The 24,616-nt window shown below is 44.3% G+C and overlaps 1 protein-coding gene across 7 annotated transcripts in view; it reads right to left on the bottom strand.

Moving 5' to 3' along the window:
• Positions 1–7,185: 7,185 nt before the first annotated feature.
• AMPH (amphiphysin) overlaps positions 7,186–24,616 on the bottom strand; it is a 250,199-nt gene continuing 232,768 nt past the window's right edge. For all 7 annotated transcript variants that reach the window (XM_043588531.1, XM_043588533.1, XM_043588536.1 and 4 more), the window contains 4 exons: positions 19,710–19,919; positions 17,394–17,624; positions 14,434–14,535; positions 7,186–8,484 (listed from right to left, as the gene is read on the bottom strand). In XM_043588531.1, coding sequence (XP_043444466.1) covers positions 8,377–8,484; positions 14,434–14,535; positions 17,394–17,624; positions 19,710–19,919 — 651 coding nt within the window. In that variant the 3' untranslated portion in view covers positions 7,186–8,376. The remainder of the gene's footprint in view (positions 8,485–14,433; positions 14,536–17,393; positions 17,625–19,709; positions 19,920–24,616) is intronic.

The raw sequence follows: 24,616 nt of genomic DNA, 5'->3' as shown, positions 1-24,616 counted from the left end.
TAACACTGAATTACATACTGTGTTCCTTGCATAGAAGATTAGAAGAAACTGTCATGAACAGAATTCTCACGCAGTCTGGGCTGGGACATGGATGGGAACGTGACTTTATTTAAGTCACTACTGAACACACTGGACTAAAACAGGGGCTGACAGTGGGGGAGAGAGGAAGCCTCACTAGGGCCCAGTTCACTCTCCCGGGCCCGGTGCTGCTCCGGGCCACCCGCAGCTTCCCAGAAACCAGCCCCGTCCCCTGCTGGTGCCGGGGAGGGGCTGGGCCAGGGAACTTTCCAGAAGAGTTGAGGGCAGCCCGGAAACCTCAGCCAAAGCTGCACATCCTGCCTGCCTTTCCCACGGGCTCTGTGGCTGCCAGGTGCACGTGGCCTGCAGGGACCTGCCCGTTCAGACGCCTCCACATGTGGCCAGCCTTCCAGACCCGCTTGTCTGGTGAGTGGTCCAGTCGTGGGGCCCAGCTCTCTGGGAAGCAGATGCTGTGATCTGACACATGGTGGCTGAGGGGAAAGGTCCTTCTCAGCACGGAGCTGCCAAACAGGCACACTTTGGAGAGTCTGAGTGACACCTCCTGAGTCTGTGAGGATTTATTACATTGACAAGGACAGAATGACAGCTCCAGTCCAAGCCCTGCCACTTGGAGGATGTGTGTCCTTGGGAAAGTCACTGTGAGTGGAAATAGTAATGCTTACTCTGGAGACATTATCCACCAAGGGCCAGGGATTGGGCCAAGGTGGTTGCTTTGTAAATAAATGCGATCAGTCTTAAGTACTGTGTAATTTTTATGACAATCTATTCCTCAAATAACATGTCAAGGTAGTTATAACATCTTGTTCTGTTCACCTGCTCAGAGTCATGTAAGTAATAAAGCCTTGATTCAAACCCACATCTAAGAAAGTACAAAACCCATCACACCATCCATTCCATATATATATATATATATATATATATATAATTTATTTTAAGCTCTACAGAGTAGGGGCCACAAAGAAAATTTCAGAGAGACTGCAGAACTCAAGAATATCTCTCACATGCCTGTACACATAGAGCACAAGCTATTATTGAAGAGCAGTCTTTCAGGAAATTGTGCTGGACCTCAGAATGTGTAGAGAGTTTTCCAGACCTTGTGAATTAATAGTTTATTGCCTCTTGTGAGAGATTAATTTTTTAAAGGTCATAACAGTCATCATTGATCCTTTAAGTAATATCACATAAGCTTTATTGGATGTCAATGTGCATGTTGATTCTTTCCCTGCATAAAGTAGGTGTTATTTATCCCAGTCTGCAGATGAGACAGAGACTTAGGGAGGGTAAGTAACTTACTTGAGATTGCCTAGCTAAGAAAGAGCACAGCAAGAACTTCTAGTCTACCAGGCTCTCAAAGCCTGTGTCTTCAGCAACCTGCTCGTCTTTTTGTGATTAAGGGATTAAATTCTGTCCTCATTGATCTGTCTTTCGATGCAAAAATGTGATCTTGTTATACTTCCCATTAGTTTTCTGTTCTGCACTTCCTGCTTAAAAAATACACTATTCTGAGTGCATCCAGTTACTTACACTGACTTCTAGCACCCCCTGCTGGCCACTGCAGGTATGTCATACATGTTATAGTCCTCTGTATTGTTCCTCAGGTAAGGGAAGTCTATTAACAGCAAAGACTCAGCATAGTGAGCAAAACAGCCCGGAAATACAGCAGCAGGAAACCTGTTACCAGTTGCATACTCAGTGTGCTTGGTGATTTTAGGTAAGTGTCTTCTTTTTGGAGGTTCCCCTTTTCTCCAGCCTCAAATGAGAGGATTTTCCTTAACGTTTATTCATTAATTTTGAAAGACAGAGAGAGAAACCAAGCACATTCTGTGCTGTCAGCACAGACCCTGTCACGGGGCTCGGTCTCGGAAACCGTGAGATTATGACCTGAGACGAAATCAATAATCAGACGCCTAATCGACTGAGCTGTCCAGGCGTCCCAAAACAGAATTGTTATATGTTTGGTGTCTTATGTACCTGTGAAAACTACAGAAAATTTCTTGTGAATAATGCATGTTCACCACTCTGTAAATGGCATACCATTCTGTGAATGCATGTCTGCCCATCTGTCTGTACACCTAGCTCACTGCTCCTCTCTGCTCCCAGCCACTGCGTTGATTCATCCACCGCCAGCGACAGGCACTGCTGTGCATACTGGCTGTCACCAGTGAGGCTGACACCAGCACCTTAGGGTCTCTGCATGCTGGGAGTCACGCTTCCCTGGGAACATCATCCTGGGGACAATGGTTCCAGGAATCACACATACACATTCTCAATAAATACCCAATGCTATGTTATCCGACACCGAAATTTTTACCAACCTGATGGCCACCAAACAGGATCACATTGTTTCAGCAGGTTATTGCCCTGGGCTGCTGATGAGGAAGCTGAGAGTTTTTCATACCTGGCACCCACTGGGTCTGTGCCTCGGACACTTGGCCGTCCGTGCCCTTTGGGCGCAGCAGAAAGGAGGCCGGCGGCAGAGGCTACAGCACCCAGAGGAGCCAGGCTGCCCACACTTTTCCTGGCCGTGTGACCGGACCCGGTTCTCATTGCGCTGAATCTCAGCTTCCTCGTCTGCGAAAAGGGAAATCAGCCCACACCTCACAGGTTGGTGAAGATTAAATAATTTAATACACGTGGAACACTTAGGAGAGTGTCTGGCAAATCAAGATTGTTAGTTATTATCATACTTCCTATTAACAGTAATTTATTGATACTACAAATACAAATAAAGATAAAGAAAATGATAAATTATTAAAATTACTTAAGATCGTAGTAACTAATGTTATTAATCACTTGACTTGAATGAATGTATGTCTTCTGGATATTTCTCCTTTGTGAGTTTTGGCTCATATAAATATCCTCAGCTACTCTATCATGGGTCTAAACTTTATCTAAAGTACTTTTCATTACATAAAATTTCTCTATAGTGTGCTCAAACTTCCTTTCAGCCACATACTTTGTGTACTTTAGAGTTTTGTGTACGAAAGCTTTCCCCTCTCCAGTATCGCAAAAGAATTCCATCATTTCTTGTGATCTTCAGCTTCAGATTTTAACTCCATGCTCTGGATTAGCTTTTCTGCACGTCCCTGAACTCATGGATCTCTCAGTCTCTCGTTTATTCGCTCGGTGCACCTGTACACAACATCCATCCTGCAGACTCAGAATGCAGAGGAGGTCGGTAGAGAGTGGCTCAGTTCATGGAGAGAAGGAAGGGTAACTGACATCACTTTACAAGGAATGCAATCAGAGAACCGTGGGGCTTAGGGCAGAGGAGGAACTAGTGGAGGAGGCGGGACAAGAGGGAAGGGGCGTTGCACCAGGGTGAGCAGTGTAGAGGTGCAGCGGGACGGCAATGTGGCTCAGTGCTGAGCCTCCCCTGAGGGAGCAGAAGACACGTATTGGTGAAGATGTGGAGGATACTGACAGCCAAGCAGAGACCTGGGGATTAGATGTGAAACGCAGATATTCATCATTAGCACATGCACGTGTGTGTGTGTGTGTGTGTGTGTGTGTGTGTGGAGGAGGAGGAAGAAGAGGAGAGCGAGCCGTACATCTGACATCAGGGTAAGGAAGCTAGTCCAGGGCCTGTCCGCCAACTGGGAAGAGGGGAAGCAGGGAGGTGAGGGGGGCAACAAGGATCAAGGTCTTCCTTGGCAGGGACGGGGGCCATTCCTACACCGGGTAGCAGGGATGACAGTACAAGCTCGGGACTCAGGGGTTTGTCATCTGGAACATGAAGCCCAGGAGGGGGCGGTTCCGAAGAAAGGGGGAACCCTCAGGGCTGCGATAAGGGGGAATTTTGAAAGAAGTTCACTGATGCAAAGTCTCAGTAATGTGGTTCCCCATGTGCAGTAACCAACACCTGGCAAGAGCTTGACAAATGTTTAATGAACAAACGCACATGCAGACTTGGCAGCAATAAGACGCTCCAAAGCAAACACTGTCTGGACAGCTGGGACACACACCCACCCATCGAGGATAATGTACCCCGCCCGACGCCCCAGCCGACACCCCTCTCCAGCACCCACTGCAGCAGGAAGAAAAATTAGTGAAGGTGACAAAGGAACAATCAGGCAAGAAAACAAGAAAATTCCTTTCTTGGGCTTAGAGTTTGGAGAGGCGTGGTGGCATCATCAAAAGCCACAGAAATTGCTGGGTGGTCCCTGGCAGGTTTCTGCAGAGCAGAGCACAGGACACGGTTTAATGGTATTTATCCAGGGGGCGGGAGGGTAGAGGGGCATCCGCCAGGTGGCAATGTCTTACGGACAAGGAGCTCGGGCCCTGCACCGGCTTCCCAGGGCTTTCCAGTGTTATCAACATGTGTTCCCCAGGGCTAAGAGCAGCCCCACGCAGTGGATGTTGGGCCAGGTAAACACACAACTCTGACCGGGCCTATAAGCATGAGACCCCCTGAGTGTCAGACCTGAGCTCCCAGGGGACAGGGAATCTGCTGGATTCTAGGAAACTAAGAGAAGGTTTAGATATCCTTTGAAAGAGGCTCAGGGTACCTGGCCTTCCTCTCAATCTGCACAGATTTAAGCGTAGTGTCTCAGTTAGCATTCAAGCTGAACAAGTCAGCTGATGCTCCCGTAAGCAATCTTAAGAGGATAACCAAGGAGTTGCAAACTTTGTGGCCAGACTACTAGGCTTATTCCAGCACACTTTTTTCGGTTTCTGTGAGCAATGTATCCACCCTTGTTGTGTGCCCTGGGCAGTGCTGCCCTCCAGCAGCCAGGGCTCCTCCCAGGTGGCTCCACGTGCAGGATAATGAGAAAGCAGGTCTGACTGAGGCCAGGGTCAAGGATGAATAGAACCCCGTGGCTGTTCTTTCTCTAGGTTTGCTGCGAGAGTATCGGTCACCGTCTTCTCTACACAGCCACCCCATGTCCAATTGCATTTCTCTGAGTCCTAGGAAGACCATGGCTGTGCCACTGTGCAGGGGAATGAATGCATGATGCTCATGTCCAAGGTCTGGCACATAGTGTTGGTTAAGACAGTCAGCCGGGTTCCAGGTAAACACCGGAAGGCACCTTGGGCTCTTCTGGAAGGAGCAGTGGGGTCCCAGCAAGGCAGAGCAGCCTGTGGGTAAGGCTTTGAGGTGTTCAGCCACCTGTCTCGTGTGGCCTCAAGCTCGGAGTTTCAGTTCTCTTTATACTCCCTGATCTCCCACAAGCTTTGCAGTCTCCCAGAGAGACTCTTTGCTGGGCCATTACCATGGACTGTGGGGTCTTGCTAAGAGTTTTCCAACAGCCTGATCATAGGCTTTGGCATGTGATGAGAGACGGCTCGGCATTCGGGGCCAGCACATGCTTTCCCAGCGGCCCAGGCCATGACCGAGCTACTGGTGGTGTTCGGGGTCCCTCAGAAGCTGTCCCAGCCATGGCAGGAGGGGCAGGCCACGGCAGAGGCAATGTGACAGCACGGCGCACAGAGCTGTCCCTGTCCCAGGGCCCAGCTACGCTGATACACTATTAAAAATGCAAATCGGGAGAGGGCTCGCTTGGCAATTATAAACATCACTCAGGTTTAAATGAGCGTCTGTTTGAGGTACTGGTGGGAATGCCAGTTCGGTGTCTGTTTAATAAAGACCACAGGCTTGCTCTATGTGATTCTCTGAAGGCCTCTGGAACTATTCAAAGGTCCAGGTGCCACCGGGTTTGAAAGAGAAATGTGAAAACACAAACAGTGGGCACAAACAGTGGGTAGGGCTTGCTGGGTCAAGGCCATTTGGAGTAAAACACTGCTGCAAATTCGCCAACATAGGGCCAGGGGGTGTTCTGAGGGTGCTTTGGTGGCCTCAGAACCGCAGTCAGACTGACAGAGGTGGGAAGAACCTCCATGCTAGGAACCACATGTCCCATAGAAAATCCATTCAGTGGAAAAGAAAATTCACTCCCTATCTGTAAGCGTTTCTGGAGAAGACCACTTTCCCCTGTTTCACCACCCGCCCGTCCCCCCCCCCCCATTCCTGTTCATTTTTCAGTGCTTTGGAAAATGGAGGACCTTGAAGATTTCTGGAACAATCCAATCACTTGTATTTACTGTTGGTATTTTCTTCAAAGGCTCTAAACCAGGATGAAAGGACTCATTAAGCACCTGTCATTTTGGAAGGACTTGTTAAATGCATCTAGGAATGTTACAGGTGTGGGAAGAAACACAGGTGTGTGTCTGAGAAGTTGTGTCCCCCCCCCCCCAGGCTGTGCACCTGCGGAGCCAGTAAGAGTGGGGGTGGCAAGCACAAGGGGGGTCTCAGAGGAACTGCGCCCGAAGAGGCAGCAATTATGTTTCAAGACCACTAGGTGTATTTTATTATAAGAACTAAAGTTCCAGTCTCCGCTTAAAGTTCCGGGTCCTGCGTACTCCAGTGTCAGGAGTGGCTCTCTAGGACTCATCTTAAGTCGCTGCCATTTATGTGAGGAGTTATCAGCTATGCCACCGGGCAAGGACTGTTATTTTCTTGCACTAATGTAGCACTCGTGATGAACCAACCTCCCTGCAAATCAGCCGCTGGGAAAATCCTGGCTCCGTAACAGCGATTTCCCTAGTAAGAAACGTGAAGGGAATGCGCTAGGAGAACTGAAACCACACATCAGAAACACACACCAGATTCCGAAGTCTGACGATGCCTATTCCAGACCAGCCAACATTGCATACAGGATTACGCCAGCAGAAAAGAGTGAATCAAATGAAGGATTTTTGTTTGTTTGTTTTAAGAACGCTCTTCTATAAACAATGGCCCGGTGAAATGACTTTTGTATTCCGCGTGATCTCTTTGTACGTCCCTATGAACATGAACATGTCAGAAAGAAAGGTGACCGAAAGATGAGGCTGACGTGAAAGGAAACTGCTGATGATGAAGGTCGTCAGATTTTCGGTGACACACAGACGGTCACAGCCGGCGCCTCCGAGGGGCCTCTGTCCACAAAGCTGTTATTTGTGCTGTAGTGATTGCTGGGCAGCAGGGACACCGAATGACCAGCAATGACTGGGAGGGAGAGCTCTGGGGAAGGGAGGCGGGCTATGGAGCACAACCCGGAGGAACAAGCGTATTTCCGCACAAATAACAACTCCAACAATACACTATTTCAAGCAGTGCATCCGACTGAAACAAGCTTCCCCAAACAAAGGACTCTGCGGAGGAAGTAAGGTAATTGCTGGAGATTACCAATGGTTTATTTGGAATGACACAGCACTGAAAACATAGTCGTTACACATGATTTGTGGATACAGCATACATCACCTATCTTATTTCGGGACAATCTGGGAAGATGAGTCGCATAAATATAAAGAGTTGGAAATATATAGGAGCTTTTTTTTTTTTAATATATATATAGTGTTCTTTGGGGGTGGACTTTTATGCCCCATCAGGCAGCCAATCTTAGAAAGGCAAAAGTTAACACTACATAGCTGCTCATCCCAGCTAGCTTACCTCCAGCCACCGCAGCCGGACACCTAGACAATGAGGCTCGGCTTTCTCCAAAGGGACAGCAGCTCTGACATGCTATTCGTCATGGCATCCTGAAAAAATGCACATTACAAAACACAGATACTGTCGACTGTTTTGGCAATGGGATGGCGGGTTTTGCCCGGAGGCAAAACTACAACTGTAAATGCCAGACAGAGCCAGGGCAATGCATGTATCAATGACACTCGAGAGGCAAAGAGCTCGGATGGAACGAAAGAAAGCAAAAGGCAACTATGTATATGTAGCGTTGCGCTGGGCATACACATAGATCGGGGAGAGATGGGAACTAGCGTGTGTACCTGTGTGTCCTTATACATATACAGAGAGAGAGGTGGTGGGAAAGAACACTGAAAACGTGTGCCAACAGTTTTTTAAACACCGTAAACTTGGGAGAGAGCGAGCACGTGCTCACACCTGTGCAAGGGAACAAGATAATCTCGAACTACGGGATAACTCATCACGTCTTCTGCAGGACAGCCGCTCAATACCATACACTTGGCGCAGAGAAATTAAGGTTCTGGTCTGGAGAAAGCTACTGCAGCACTGGTGGGAGGGGATCAAGTACAAGAGTCTCCACAGCTTGGACAAAGCACAAATAAACCTGTTAATCGATAACGTGGGAACCAGTGAGGACCTTATCTGTAATTTACTTTTTTCTCTCACATTTTTTGTGGGTTTTTTTTTTTGTTTTTTTTTTTTTCTTTTATCTTTTTTTTTTTTTTTCTTGCACACATGCTCCATTGATATATCTTTCCAAGCTTTGTCTGGCACCAGCCTGTAAATCATTAAGAGTGTAATAGCAAAAGTGAACGTTTTGGGTTTTCCCCGCGGGTTTAAAAACCCGATAGGCTCTTTCTACAATATTTTTGGCCCTAATCCAGGCGCCGGGTGAAGTTCTCTGGAAAGAGGCCTTTGTAGGTGGCGAGGTCTCTATATTGAAGCCAGTCTGATTCCTTCACTCCCACCAGCCAGCCTGCATCCTGCAAGACAAAGACAGGGCTTTCAAGGTCTAACAAACTACTGGAAAAATCTGCACTGCCAAGAATTAACAAAATAACTTACATGTCTATTTTATTTATTTATTTTGAGAGAGAGAGAGAGTGCAAATGGGGAAGGGCTGAGAGAGAGACAGAGAGAGAGAGAGAGAGAGAGAGAGAGAGAGAGAGAGAGAATCCCAAGCAGGCTACAGGCTGTCAGCGCACAGCCCGATGTGGGGCCTGAACTCACAAACTGTGAGATCATGACCTGAGCTACAATCAAGAGTTGGATGCTTTACAGACTGGGCCACCCAGGCAGCCCCAAAATAATTTAGTGTTGTGATACTGCACCAGGATGTTACATTATACATAAACCAGTGTCTGAAAGCAGTGGGAAAGCTCGTCCCAAATAAGTTATTAGGTTAAAAAAAAACAAACAAACAAGGGGCATCTGAGTGGCTCAGTCGGTTAAGGGGTGGACTCTTGATTTCAGCTCAGGTCATGATCTCACAGTTCATGAGATCTAGCCCCACTTCTGGCTCCACACTGACAGTGTTCAGAGCCTGCACTGGATTCTCTCTCTCTCCCTCTCTCTGACCGTCCCCCACTCACGCTCACTCTGTCTCAAGATATATAACCTTAAAAATAATAATAATTATAAACATTTAAAATTATTTATTTTCTGGATCTAGTATAGCTAACTGAAAGTTGATACAAATATTATAATTTTGTATACAGTTAACTGACGTTAATTGGATTACGACAGGAGTTCTTAAGGAAGAGGAAAGGATTAAGAATGATAGCCAGTGCAGAAAGAAAAGCACCAGGTACAAACATGTCGTGCACAGGAACATTCTCTATCCTGTGGGTCACAGAGAAGAAATGACTTAAGGACCCAGGTCAGGATATAGTGCTGGCAAAGCCATGGAAGGCCTAGTATCTCATCCTGAAACTGCCTGGAAGGAAGAACTCTGTGCCCCAGCTCACATCATGTGACCCAAATAAACCACCACACATAAGGCTTATCAAATAACCGCTAGATAGGTGTTAACCTGCTATTGCCATTGTGTGTGTTGTTGCTGTGACAGCATCTCATTTTTCGAGTTTATATGAACCACAAAGCAGGTTGTTGTCATGACATGCTTGTTGGAAACATTCCTGTGTTCTTTATGAAGTATTTCTCACAAACACCTGTCTTGTAGGAGTACCATCATGAACAGGAAGACAGTTAGCCACAGGAAAGTAAAGGGAGCCACTGTGTGTGGCCATTCAGCTCAGGAGAAGACAGGTGGTACTGGGGACGAAGGCTGCTGTTTGCCCTTGTCCTATGGCACATCAGCAGATCCCGGTTGGAAAACGCTGAGTGGAAGGAGCAGCATGAAACCTACAGACCTTATAGTGCAAAACTAGCGGGCAATGACTTGTCTTGATTATGTTAACCAATGCACGAAAGAGATCCCACTTAGGATGAAGGATGGGGAGATTCAATCCGAAGCAACTCTCAATATAGTTCAAGTACATCAGATAAAATGAGGTCTCAAAAATTAAATAAAGAGCCTGAATACATTCCCTCTTGGTGTAATCTGAGGCTATAAATTGATGCTGCTATACAGACAAGCAATATAAGCATTTAGACAGGCCAATTTTCGAAGGTGGGGAAAGAAAAAACCCGAGGAAAAGATGACTCAATAAAATACCTGATAATATCCTAGCTAGGAAGGGAAATGTCCTCTTGAAAATTATGATGTTATATATGTGAAGGGCAAAGTTATACTTAAAGTAAAAGATGATAACTAAATTTTTTCTAAACCTCCAGTAAGCATCTAAAAGGCCATATTTCCCCCCACAAGTGTCTATATTTGACTTTATTTACAATGAATGAAAAAAATCTAATGGAGCCAAGTAGAGTCATGCATTTTAAAATTGTTTCAATAAAGAACAAAAGTTATGGACTGGTACAAACTCATCATCAAGATGTATGCCAATACGTATACTCTGAAACACAATTTATATAGTGAAGTGAAAAATATTACCCAATATCAATCTTGAGCCGAGACAAATCGGGAAAATTAAATTTTAACTGCTTAAAATGTGTGGTGGACGAGACTTACAGTTTTGGTAACGGCCAAATAGCTTGTGTCAGACAGGTGCTTCTGCACAGAACAATTATAACCACTAGAATAACTATATATTATACAAATCTACATATGTATATGTATACATATTTGCAACTATTTATGTACAGAAATAATAAAATATGTAATATAAAAGTTTATATGATAGGATTATTACAAATCATGGGGTTGACATATATAACAACTATTTGAAGGCACTGGCACCGACCAAAAAAGCAGGCCAAAAATGGAGAATATTTAACCCTTGAAAGTAGGAAATTGCACTGGGTGAGATCTCTGCCAATACAGCACCCCACCCCCGCGCCCGAGGATTAGCCTCAGCCTGTGTGACGCAGAGCATTCAAAGGAAGAGTGGAGGGCTTCCAGAGGAACTATATTTCTATGGGGAATATCTTGAAAAGAAGAGATCAACAGAGGCGGGTTCCCAAGCATGCAGAGAAATTCCCCTGAAATCCTGAGCAGCCCCCACAGGTTGTGAATATACAAGGGGTCCCCCAAGGAGAAAGCAACACAGGGAGGCAGAAAAACTGAAGAGAAGTTTCAGCACTGCCCATGGAGGGGAGACAGAGTTTAGAGTTTAAATCCCACCAAGTTAGGGAGCCTGGTGAATCCTTCAGGTTTTCCACTCAAATTTCAGAAGGGCCATTCTCAGAAGTAAAAGATGTCTTAGGACTAAGAGTTCATCCTCAAAGAAAGGCAAAATTGAAACAGACCCACCCTAACAAAGCATAAGACAAACTTCCATGAATTCAAGCTAATTATCCAGTTACCTCCATGTCTGCTAGAGGAAAAAGAAACAAGCTTCAGAGACAGAAAACAGAATCCAGACTCTACAATGTGTCCAGTATCAATAAAAAGAAAAAAATTGCTGGAGGGGCGCCCGGGTGGCTCAGTTGGTTAAGTATCTGACTTTGGCTCACGTTATGATCTCGTGGTTCTCGAGTTTGAGCCTCGTGTCAGTCTCTGTGCTGACAGCTCAGAGCCTGGAGCTTGCTTCAGATTCTGTGTCTCCCTTTCTCTCTGCCCCTCCCCTGTTCGTAATCTCTCTCTCTCTGTCTCTCTCTCTCTCTCAAAAATATATAAATGTTAAAAAGAAACTTAAAAAAATTACTAGATATGAGAATAAAAAGGAAAATATCCCCTGAAGATAAAAGGCAATCGATAGAAGTGTGTGCTGAGATGGTCTAGCTTTTGGAATTAGCAGTAAGAAGTTAACACAGCTATTATAAAATATGTGCACGTGCTTACACTGGAAGATAGCAATAATGAAAGAATAGATGGGAAATCTCAGGAAGGAAATGGCAACTAAATACAAAACCAACACCAACATTATAGAACTGTGTTAAGTACAGCATCTGAAATGAAAAAGTCACTGGATAAGCTAAACAACAAATTCAAAGTAGCAGAAGAAAAGGTCACTGTACTTGAAGACAAATCAGTAGAAATTATCCAACCTGAGTACCAGAAAGAATTACATATTGAACAAAAAAGGACAGTCTTAGACATCAAGAAGTCCAACAGATGTATAATTAGGGACTCCAAAAAAGAGGAGAAAGAGAATGAGGCAGGAGAAGAATTTAAGAAATATTAGCTGAAAGTCTTCCAAATGTAATGGAAAACATCAGGCTACAAATCTAAGCAGCTCAGGGAATCCCAAGCATGAAAACTACAAAACAAATAAAAACAACAAAACAAACAAGCCCTAAGCACATTACATTGAACTGATGAAAACCAAAGATACAGAGAAATTCTTAAAAGCAGTTAGGGAAAAAGTCACAGTATATATATACCCAGAAACAATGCTAAACAAATGGCAGCTGATTTCTAGTCATAAATAGCAATAAAACAGAGAACACGGAGCAGTATCTTTAAAAAGTTGAAAGAAAAAAGTCAACTCAAAATTCTTTCTCTTGGGAAAATATCTTTAAAATTTTTTTTTCAACGTTTATTTATTTTTGGGACAGAGAGAGACAGAGCATGAATGGGGGAGGGGGCAGAGAGAGGGAGACACAGAATCGGAAACAGGCTCCAGGCTCTGAGCCATCAGCCCAGAGCCTGGCGCGGGGCTCGAACTCACGGACCGTGAGATCGTGACCTGGCTGAAGTCTGACGCTTAACCGACTGCGCCACCCAGGCGCCCCGGAAAATATCTTTAAAAATGAAGACGAAAGAAAGACATTTTCAGATAAACAGAAACTGAGAGTATACATTGCCAACAGATTAGCCTCGTAGGAATTGGTGAAGAAAATTTTTCAGGCAGGGGCACCTGGCTAGCTCAGTCTGTGGAGCATGTGACTCTTGAACTTGGGGTTGTGAGTTCGAACCCCAGGTTGGGTGTAGAGATTACTTAAACATAAAATCTTTTTTTAAAAAAAGAAAGAAAAAGAAAAAGTGCACTGAAAAAGAATATTAAAAAAAAAGAAGAAAAAGAAAAGAAAACTTTCAGGCAGAAAAGAAGTGAGACTGGATGGAAACTCATCTATTAGAAGAACCAGAAAGAGCAGAGAAAATGGTGAACATGTTGGTAGATGTAAGATTAGCTTTTTACTCTTAATCTTTTTAAAAGATAACTTATGGTTAATGCAAAAAAAAATTAGCTTATATAATGTTTTTTTAAACGATTTTGAGATATGTAGACACTTTTGCCTGATGGTAATTAATGCTTTGCCACTTTTTGCCTTGAAGATTGTATCTGAGGTTTTAACTATTTTATTGATCCTTTCAAACAACTAACTTTTGGATTCATTAGTTTTCTCCATTGTGTGTCTTTTTATTGCATTCATCTGTGAATTTATTTTTATTATTTCTGTCCTTCCCTGTGCTTTGTACTTAATTTGATCTTTTTTATCCTCTTGGGCTGAAAATTTAGAAATTGATGGTCACTAGGAAATATTTTTCTAATTTACACGGTGACTTATGTGGTCCAAGGATTATTCAGAAGTATATATATATATACACTTAATATTTAGAGCTTTTAAAGCTGTATTGTTACTATTCATATCTAATTTAATCTTATTATGGTCAAGACTTTGACCCAGCACCTGTTCTATCTTGGAAAGTGTATTATCAAGAGAAAGAACAAAATGTGGGGCTTGGGAAGCCTTGACCTCTAAAGTAGCAACTTTATTTTGGGGGGTAAAAGGCTCAGAAACCTCCTTGAGAATATGATGGAAATTATAGCTCTTCTCTCCAGAAAAAAACATGTTCAATAGGCACATGTATACATTTTGGATGCTATTTAGGGGTTCACAAATCCTACGAATAAGAACAAAATGGAATTCTTGGCACCTTCACATCAGAACACTATGTTCAAAGGTGATTTTTTTAAGAGTCTTTTAAAATTGAGGTATAAATACTAGGTAATGCAAACATCATTTGAATGTACAGTTTAGTTTTGACAAATGCATACACACGTGTAATCCACACCCCTATTCAGACAGAAAATATTTCCATCCCTAGAAAGCTCCCCCATGTTCTCTCCTGGCCAATCTCCCCATCCCCAGAGGCAACTACTTTTGAGGGAGATTTTTAGTGCACGTGGATAGGGGCCACATTTCCTAAACACTGTTTTTTCAGAGACAACATCCCTAGAAAGCAGATGCAAAATAAGAAATGGTCATCTATTTGTATCAAAAAGAAACAATATAACACCATCCCCAAAAGAGGTGTCCTAAAAAGCTTCCGTTAGCCATGTCCTATACTCATAAGCCCTAAGCACCTCAGGAAATAGAAATGTCTTCAGGAAGTCACTGCGTCCAAGAGACCCTCAGAAAAAAAACCTACATAGCCCGTAGGACCTTTCAATTTCACTCTTTACCTGGTCAGCTTCTGAATCTGAGGGGACCACCAATACCACGTCACCCCTTTGTAAGGTAAGTTCATCAGAATTTGCTGCCTCAAAGTCGTGCAGTGTTTCCACCTGCAAAAGATTTTAGAAGAATTTACTAATTTTATTTTTTTAACATTTATTTATTTTTGAGAGAGAGAGAGAGAGAGAGAGAGAGAGAGAGAGAGAGAGACAGAGCATGAGCGGGGCAGGGGCAGAGAGAGAGGGAGACACAGACTCCCAAGCAGGCTCCAGGCTCTGAGCTGTCAGCACAGAGCCCAATGAGGGGCTTGAACCCACAGACCGTGAGATCATGACCTGAGCCAAAGTCGGACACTTAACCGACTGAGTCACCCAGGTGCCCTGAATTTACTAATTTTAAAAAGAAAGGAAGTGTAACATTGAAGTCTCTCAGCCAGATGAGCAACAGGTACTTGTAGAAGCCTCCAACCCGGATAAAAAAGACAGTGATTCTAACATACCTCAAGGGAGAAGACCTCTAAACAGAGAAAGAAGTCCTGTTTACTTAAAACATCCAATTCTTGAAGACTGATACTGAGGCAGTTTGGATGTACATTTAGTAACACAATACCTTCTGCAAGAGTTGAAACATAGTGCTTTTGTTAAATTTCAATTCATATTTTTATTAGAGATTTACATTTTATTATCACTAATGCTTTATTATTGTTCATTTTTAAACTTGAACTAAAAAATGCCTAGTTGGAAGTGCTCTAACCTCACTTCTGTCATGTAATTAAGGATTGGAAAAATCATCACTTCCCATGTTATATGGGAAGTACTATTTAATTAAACGCAGGGATCAGTTCCTGTATAAACTTCCTTCCCTAGCTTACCTTTGAAACCATGCCAATCTGTTTCTTTTCTTTCATTTTTTTTTTAACTGAAACATAGGGGCACCTGGGTGGCTCAGTTGGTTAAGTGTCTGGCTTCAGCTCAGATCATGACCTCATAGTTTGTGGGTTTGAGCCCCGCGATGGGCTCTGTGCTGACAGCCCAGAGCCTGGAACCTGCTTCGGATTCTGTGTCTCCCTCTCTCTCTGCCCCTCCCCCGCTCACTCTCTGTCTCTCAAAAATAAATAAAAACGTTAAACCCAAACTGAAATCTATTTGGGGTGCCTGACTGGCTCAGTCGGAAGACCACGTGACTCTTGAGCATGAGGTCATGAGTTTGAGCCCCAAAGTGGGTGTAAAGATTACTTAAGTAAAAAAGTAAAATTTAAAAATTGAAATATAATCATAAATAAATAAATAAATGTTGAAATATATTTGACAAGTAATATGCAAATTCAAGGTGTACAACATGCTAATTTGACACATTTATATACCCTAATATGATGCCACTGTAGCACCTCTATCATGTTGTGTAATTACCATTTCTTTCTACTGGCTGGAATAATTAACATCTAGTCTCTGAGCAAGTTTGATGATTATAATACAATATTGTTGTCTGTATTCACCATGCTGTGCATTAGATCTCTAGGGCTTAGCTTCTACTCATTGGAAGTTTATACCCTTAAACAACACCTGTCCTCTCTCCCTACCCCCTCTCTTTCCCCTTTTTTGGAAAGATTTATTCAAAATTTGATTATAAAATTTTTTTTAAAAACCAAAGTAGGAAGAAGAGTATAATGACCCACATACTCCTCACCAGCTTGAACAACTATTCAGTCATGGACGGGTGTATTTCTCCCATGTCCCTCCCCTTAGCCCTAACCCCCTGAGGTTAAGGGATTGGCTGTACTCTGCATACAGAATGATAAAATGTCAGAGCTGGAAATGAGGATCTTATTCTCAAAGTCACTTTGCTGCTGAGAAAGAGAAGCGCAGAGAGAGGAGTGATGTTCCTCGGGCTGCTGCAGTTAGTGAGGGGAGTGGGGGTGGCCCCAGGGAGGCTGGCTTTGCAGGGAATCCCCCTCCTTGACTTCCTGTGCTCTGCTTACCACACAGCGGACACCCGCCCTCACTAACCACACGTTTAATTGCTCCTCTGTGTGATTCATTCATAAATCCACTCCACCCGCCCCGCCACCATCTGAGGTAGCAAGGGGACAGGTCTCTAATGAGCAGAGAGAGAAAAAAAAGATGACTAGGGGCACCTGGGTGGCTCAGTTGGTTAAGTGTCCAACTTTGGCTCAGGTCATGATCTCATGGCTCATGGGTTCGAGCCCCGCATCTGTGCTGTTAGGACAGAACCCACTTTGGATCCTCTGTCTCCCTCTCTCCCTGCCCCTCCCCTGCTTGCATGCACACACTCTCTCAAGAATAAACATTTAAAAAAAGAAAAAAGATGACTATTCCTCTCCACTCCCGCCCTCACAAACACACTTAAATTTAACAATTGTGAAAGAAAAAGAGCTGAGTTTTGAAACGTAAATTCATATTATGGAACTGAAAATTCCCACCTATATTCTATTAAGGAGGATTAACTGCCTTTGACACTTAGCTTAAGCCAGTGTTTTCAGGTATTTACCGAAAACAGGTTTTGGGTAAGGCCCCTTCCCTTTATGAAAGCTCTAAGTAGCCTTTTTTTTTTTTTTCAAAAAATTTTAAATGCTTATTTACATTTTAAGAGATGGAGAGACAGAGTGTCAGTGGGGAAGGGGAAGAGAGAGAGGGAGACACAGAACCGGAAGCAGGCTCCAGGCTCTGAGCTGTCAGCACAGAGCCTGATATGGGGCTGGAACTCACGAACTGCGAGATCATGACCTGAGCCGAAGTTGGACACTTAACCGACTGAGCCACCCAGGCGCCCCTCTAAGTAGCTATTTGATGGTGTCTCCGAACATAACCTTCATCCCATTGATTTGAACCTTTCTTCCCTCCAGTGCAGAAAAAGAATACATATTGCAAAAGGCAAAAGTAAACAGCCAAAAATCAAAGTTTCCAGCAAAAGGGCCTCAAAGCAGAGGAAGGACAACTGGCCACCAGACCTTGTAGAGGAAGCCGGGAGGCACTTCCTGAGACAACTGGCTTGCGGCTGGAGCGGAAGGCACGGGCTGGGAGTCCTCACCCGCCCTGGGCTCTGCGGCCAGCTCTGGCGGCTCGCTGGTGGAAGCGGCGGTCATGGGGGTCTCCTTGGTCTCTGCCACCTCAGCTGCTTCGTGTTCTTCCCCTTCATTGTTGGAGGCGGGCTCTATGACGACTGAAGGGATGACCTTCTCCTGCGGGAAGAAAAATGTGATGGTGCCGAGCAGAGGCTGGGAGCGAAGAAAAGACTTGTGCACTGCTTCCATCCCTGGCATACCCTCCATGGCTCCCACTTTCCCCACATCCTCTATTCAACAAAGTGCCTGCTGTTCCCCAAAACTGGCCCAAACCTTGCAGGACCTTCCTCCTGACATGGCCTCCTTTCTATCTCTCCTGAGACAGAAACCCTTGGCAGGATTAATTTCTGGACCCCTGAGCAGTCAGGCAGTTTGCTGAGAAGTGGGGTTTCTGTGGAAATTGGGAAGGGGGTAGGAGACTGCAGGGAGGGAAGGGGAGTCATGTCAGGGCGGGGAGACAATCCTGAAAGAGAATGTAGTAGGGTTCCAGGAATGGCCTCGTTTTTGCCATGGTCCACTCCTGTCCCACTGAATACTAACACTGTTTTTTTTTTAAATGTTTATTTATTTATTTTGAGAGAGGGAGGAGGGGCAGAGAAAGAGGGGGAGAGGGAGAATTCCAAGCAGGGTTCTGCACCGTCAACGTGGAGCCCGATGTGGCGCTCGAACCCACAAACTGTGAGATCATGACCTGAACTGAAACCAAGAGCCGGATGCTGAAGCTAATGAGCCACCCCGGTGCCCCCTAACACTGTTTGGAGGGGACATATAACCTCCTGTGATCGCTTTTCTCCCAGGGTCCCGCGGGACTCCTGAACAGCCTGCAGCCATATTGCAGTTTGGAGAAAATCTGCCTCTGCTTTGCTAGTTGATTATCGTCAGAGCCCACACTGCAGTTATAGCTGGAGGGCGCTAATCCCCCCCCACCCACTACCACTCCGAGGACTCTACTCTCCGGGGGTAAAGCACCAGAGGATCAAGACCCCCCTTGTATTTTGCAACAAAGATGAGCAAGAAGAGGAATTTGACTAGCATAATGGAAGTCTTGGAGATGTTTACTGCCTTTCTGGTCAAGTTCTACATTCCCTCCGATATAAGTGGGCGCTCCTGTTATTTTGGGAGAAATAGCCCAGTTATTATTTGGAGAAAAGAATACACTCTTTCAACAAGTGTAACCATGGAATACAAACACACTTCTGGCACTGTGACAAGAAAACCCGGTGAACAAATGGAACGTATTTTGAGGCATTTCTCCAGATACCAGTACTCCCCGCTGTTTTTCTAGCGGGATCAAAGGGATCACTTGGTTTCAAGCTTTGAGTAACCCTGGAGAAGATTCGGGACAGATTTCTCCTGAGTAAACTCATCAGGACAAAGGAAAGCAGAACACTGAGAGCCCTTTTCACTGTTACCTCCTGGAATCTAGAAGAACCAAACGTGGGGTTTAGAAGACCTTCCCCCCCCTGCCCCGCCCCCATCGTGAAATATGGATTTGTTGACTTTGAACACTTCTCTGAAGAAGCCAAGACCTGAGGCCAATCGGGCAAGTTCATGTATGTATTTAATGACCTGCTGTCTTTTGTCCTTTTGAATGTGCAAATGAGGGGCGGGGATTGGTGAAAGGAGCCTAATGGTGAATTTGGGGGCACTCTAATAATAAAAATAATCCCTACATACTACTAAGAATGATATGATTTAACTACTAATGTTGGGTTCTCACTGGGTGCCTGCCACCGGGCTAAGCGCTCACTGTACAGCCATTTCTCACGTAATCCATGCCACAGCCCCATTATTCTGTCACATTCTCTCCCTCCTCCCTCCACCTCACTTTTTCATGGTCTATGCTTCCTTCTTTTTCTCCATCACCAGGGGGGCCTGCGTGAAATCTCACAATGCTGACATCGAGAGAATGCCAGGACCATTCTTTCTGAGAAGATTATATATATACACATATAAATATATAGATAACAACAAAAATATAAATAACACATATAAAATGAATTTAAAATTTTGAACATATATGAAGTTATATGATGATATATATCATATATTAACATAGATAAAATTCTATTTTGTGACGTGGGGCACCACACAATGGCCACAGACCTATTCTGCACCCAAAGGGGAGATCAGCACTCCCCAGGAAACAGTATTTCAACTGGCACCACCTGCCCGGAGCCTCCACTTCACTGGGACACTCACCTGAGGTGCTGTGACTTCGGACTCTTCGGGTTGAGATCTGTCACCATCCACGGCCTGTGCGGTATCCGCGTCGGTCCGGGCCTCCTCTACACCTGCTCCTTCCCCAGTGGGAAGAGCTGCCTTCTCCATCTCTGCCTCCTCCACCGGGGCCTCCTCAGCAGCCGAAACCAAGGTTGCAACAGTCACATCAGCATCCGTCCCAGGCACGACCTGCAAACCGGGAACCGGACAGGTTGTGTCTGTACCTCCATGGGACTCAACAAGAGTCAGACTCGGCCCTTCCACTTCCATCCCCTCTCCTGAGGCTCATCGGATGTCGAAGTTCTCTGTGACGTACCGAAGCCCAGGATTCAGGCATGGTGGGGCCCGCCCTCCGTCCATCAGAGCTGACCTCTCTTCCATGGGAACAAAAGGCACGGCACAGGGAACAACGGCCAATGGGAGTGTGATGGCACTGTTGGGTGCTGATGGTGGGTACACTTACGGTGAGCAGAGCAGAATGCACAGACTTGTCAAATCACTACGCTGTACACATGAAACTAACGTAACCTGCTGTGTCATCTACACTTCATTTAAAAAAAACGGAAAATGACGACCCTACTTCCTGAGCCCCCAACGATGCCACATTCCCCAGCTTCCCTTGCACTTCACGGCAAATGGAATTTGAATGAACGTGATGTATGTCATTCCTGAGACATGGCTTTTAAGGGTGGGTGGTCCCCTTCCCCAGGTATTTCTATTTTTGTCGCCTGAAAGTGGATGGTGGCAAAGCCCTAGAAGATATCTGAGTCACAAAATGGAAGGGGACCGACCCCAAAACCCGGATCAGGGAAGAAAGCTACATTAAGAAAAGCATCCTCACCATGCAAAGTCAGAATTTAGAAAAACTGCATTTCAGTATAAACTCTAAAATCTTCGTGGGTAAGGTCCCAGAAGCTAAATCGCAATCGTGAAAAAAATATATTGGGGAGTTTTCTCAATGGGACTTCCTGGGAATGAAGGGGAAAAAATTTTTGTTATAAAATATGCATTGTAATCAAAAATCAAATCAAATTTGGGGTCCTTTAATATGAGAAGTCAACTAGAAAAGAAGTTTAAAAAATTCTTTTGGGAGGGCTGGGTGGCTCAGTCAGTTAAGCTTCTGACTTCAGCTCAGGTCACGATCTCATGGTTCATGAGTTCGAGCTCCGCATAGGGCTCTGTTCTGACAGTTTAGACTGGAACCTGCTTTGGATTCTGTGTCTCCCTCTCTCTCTGCTCCTTCCCTGCTCACACTCTCTCCCTCAAAAATAAATAAACATTAAAAAAAATTATTTCTAAGGTTGGACATAGTCAAAGAAGAGCTTTAAGTAGCATTTAAAACTTGCAAAAATTAAATAAAATGCAATCAGAAGTTTTATTTTTGAACAGATTGGTTATAGAGCACACATCTAAGACTCTAACATCAGTTTGGCAGGCCTGATTTGCAAAGTCCAAATCAGAAAAGACTGAGGAAGAAGAATATTCAATTGATCTTATATAATACACCCAAGACACATATTTCAAAAAAATGATCTGCTGTGATTAGCATTAGCTGTTCCTCTTCTCTACTGAATAAATTCCAGCCAGCTTGTCCCATTAGGTTAGGAAAGTTCTAGTGTTGCTGATATTGACTGCCACACCCAGAACAGGAAATGGACAGTGCAGAGCAGGCATCAGAAGTAGAAGATGGAGAATGTGAGCCACAGACCTAATATCAGAGCAGCACAGTTTAAAATTTTTTTTTAAATTTTATTCATTTTTGAAAGAGAGAGCGCAAGCAGGGGAGGGGCAGAGGGAGAGGGAGACACAGAATCCAAAGCAGGCTCCAGGCTCCGAGCTGTCAGCACAGAGCCCCATGCAGGGCTTGAACCCACAGACTGTGAGATCATGACCTGACCTGAAGTCGGATGCTCAGCTGATTGAGCCACCCAGGTGCCCCCAGGGCAGCACATTAAAAAACAAAACAAGGGGAGCCTGGGTGGCTCAGTCGGTTAAGCGGCCAACTTCAGCTCAGGTCATGATCTCGCAGTCCGTTAGGGCTGTGAGTTCTAGCCCCGCGTTGGGCTCTGTGCTGACAGCTCAGAGCCTGGAGTCTGTTTCAGATTCTGTGTCTCCCTCTCTCTGACCATCCCCTGTTGATGCTCTGTCTCTCTCTGTCTCAAAAATAAATAAATGTTAAAAAAAAATTAAAAAACAAAACAAAGAACCCTTCTTCTGACTCAAATTTATAGGTAACAGATGAAAGAAAACCAACCCACCACAGAATGCATTTGTCTACAACATAATATTGTGCTTTCGGGAAAAAAAACAGTGCTAACAGCTATCCTATTTGTTACATGGCCAAGTATTACTCATATTCTTAGAAATTTACTTGCCTCCCTTATAGGAATTTGGCTCTCCACACAGTGTGCAGTGATCCAACATGTAGTCACAAACCATGACGTACCATTTCCTTCTTTTTTTTTTCCCTACCCCATCTTTAAAGTACTGGGTTCAGAAAAGTAATGCTTATATGAACGGTAACACATTCATTTACAGCAAATTTATATGTGAACAATTATTGAAGTGGAGATTCAGATTCTGGTGAATGACGGCACATTCCCCTAAATACAAAGTTTGTTCAAAAATTTAAGAGAACTGCATTTCTTGTTTTAAGTGAACACGTCTTTGTGTGCATGTATCGTTGCTGTTGTCAGGGGAGTGATAATCAGCACATAAATCTGCAGGGCATCTTCATTCCAAGAACAATGAACAATTATTCATAGCTTTGCCATTGAAGAAATCAACGGACTGTCTCCAGGATCCTAAGGACTTCCTGGCAAAGTTTCTTCCACATCGGAAACGATATATAGTGTGCATACAGTGGACTTTCAGACTCAAATGTAGAAAGCATGTGGTGTTATCATAATTCTGAGTCACTTATGCTTTCCATCTGCTTGAAAACTCACACCTATGGAGTGAGTATCTCCCTACTCTTCAACGGCATCAAACCAGATGGACTGTGTATCATGCAGATGGTACACACACATGCACACATACACACAGTCACAGATCAAAAGGCAACCATTGTGTTGTTGAACAGGCTACCCCTCCCAATGATTATGCACAAATCCTTCCATCCATATATGTGCCAAGCACAAACCACTAGGGATTGGATTTTACTCTCAACTGATGTATGTCCAGAAGAGAATATATTTCTGTGAAGTCTTAATGGTGCTGTCAAAAATAACTTAACTCTCTCCATACAAAAAGAATGTTAATCAGGAGTCCCTGATTTATCTCTAGTGCTCTAAAGAGCTATCAGGTTGATCATACCAGATCTTACGACTGCAAGATATACCTGGCAGTATGTTATCACCTTGCCTTTGCTAAATAATTTAAACAGCTGTCATTGGCTGGATGTGATTGAGACCTTGATAGTGTGGCTGCTGTGATTCCAGCCACCAGCAGGTGGAGGCCAAGGGCAATGTCTGTCCCCAGCTGGGATGTTTTGCTGATCTCAAAGGAGCAAATACCCCAGTTTCCACCGGTCAGCAATTTACCTGATCTGTCACATACACGAAAAGGGAGGGGGGGAGGGGAGAATGATGGCCAACACAAATCACCAAAAGATTTAAATTAAAAATGTTAGTAAAGGCGAAGTGTCAAGGAAACAGACACTTTGACTACAGATAAATAAATAAGACATTAAAACAATTCTAAATGAACTACTTGGAAGAGGGCAGAAATTAACACGCTCCCATTCTTCTCTTGAGTCCACTAGCAATGAATTCCCATTTCTCTAGCTAAACATAACACTTAGATTTTACAGACCTTAAGACTATTTCAGAAACATAGAAAGACTGTCTGCTACCTGTCTTCCTTCCTTTCTGCCTCCAGAACTGGCTCTGAAAATCAAGAATGCCCAATCCTCCTTTTATGTCTGGAATCTGTTCCACATTTTCTGCTCTTACCAAAATATCTCCAATACATATTTACTGACTGTAATAACAGAACAACATAAACGTACACGGGAAAACAGGACTCCATTTGCTCAGACTAGGTGTGAGCTCCAGATAACATCAGAGACAGATTGAAAAAGTGATTTTCAGTGACAGAGTTATCCCTCTTTTTGTTATTATTTTTATGGGTTCCAATTTGTTAGCTATTTGTAGATTCAGAAATGGGAAACGTTTTCTGGACTCTGCTTACTTACTACTAGAGATGTTACAACTGCTAGGAAACACCACAATGATTAATGACTGCTATCTGTTGTTTGTTTGTTTTTTTAAGTGTCATCGGGGAGACCAGAGGACTGAAACTAGTGAAAGTATTTCAAGCCTATGACAGTCAATGTTGTTAAATTTTTCTTGTCCCCGCAAATGTTAAGGGAAACACCATTATCTTAACTTCTGCCCCAAACGTACTATCTGTGTGGCACCTGGGTGGCTCAGTTAAGTGTCTGACTTCAGCTCAGGTCATGATCTCACAGCTCGTGGGTTCGAGCCCTGCGTCGGGCTCTGTGCTGACAGCTCAGAGCCTGGAGCCTGTTTCCGATTCTGTGTCTCCCTCTCTCTCTGCCCCTCCCCTGATCACACTGTCTCTCTTTCTCTCAAATATAAATAATCATTAAAGAAAACCTGTACTATCTGTTGGCCAAATAGATTTATGGTGGGAAACGGCTCATGCAAAGAGATATAAAAAAGTTCTCCCTGCCCTCGGGCACATGTTGACTGTACCCAATAGGCCCACTGAAGCAAAGGCATCCTAACTAGTGGCAATTTGCACATGCATCACAAAAACCACAAGCACCAGCAAGGGCTCTCACTTTATCACAACACGCAGATCTTACTGCTGGAGGTTCTGCCTCAACAATCTCTTTGATGGAAAGCATTTTGGTCCTGGCA

This window comes from Prionailurus bengalensis, chromosome A2 (genome assembly GCF_016509475.1).
Source record: "Prionailurus bengalensis isolate Pbe53 chromosome A2, Fcat_Pben_1.1_paternal_pri, whole genome shotgun sequence".
NCBI classification, from domain to species: domain Eukaryota; kingdom Metazoa; phylum Chordata; class Mammalia; order Carnivora; family Felidae; genus Prionailurus; species Prionailurus bengalensis.
The sequence above is the reverse complement of the archived record's forward strand: the minus strand, read 5'-3'. Positions and strand labels throughout refer to the sequence as shown.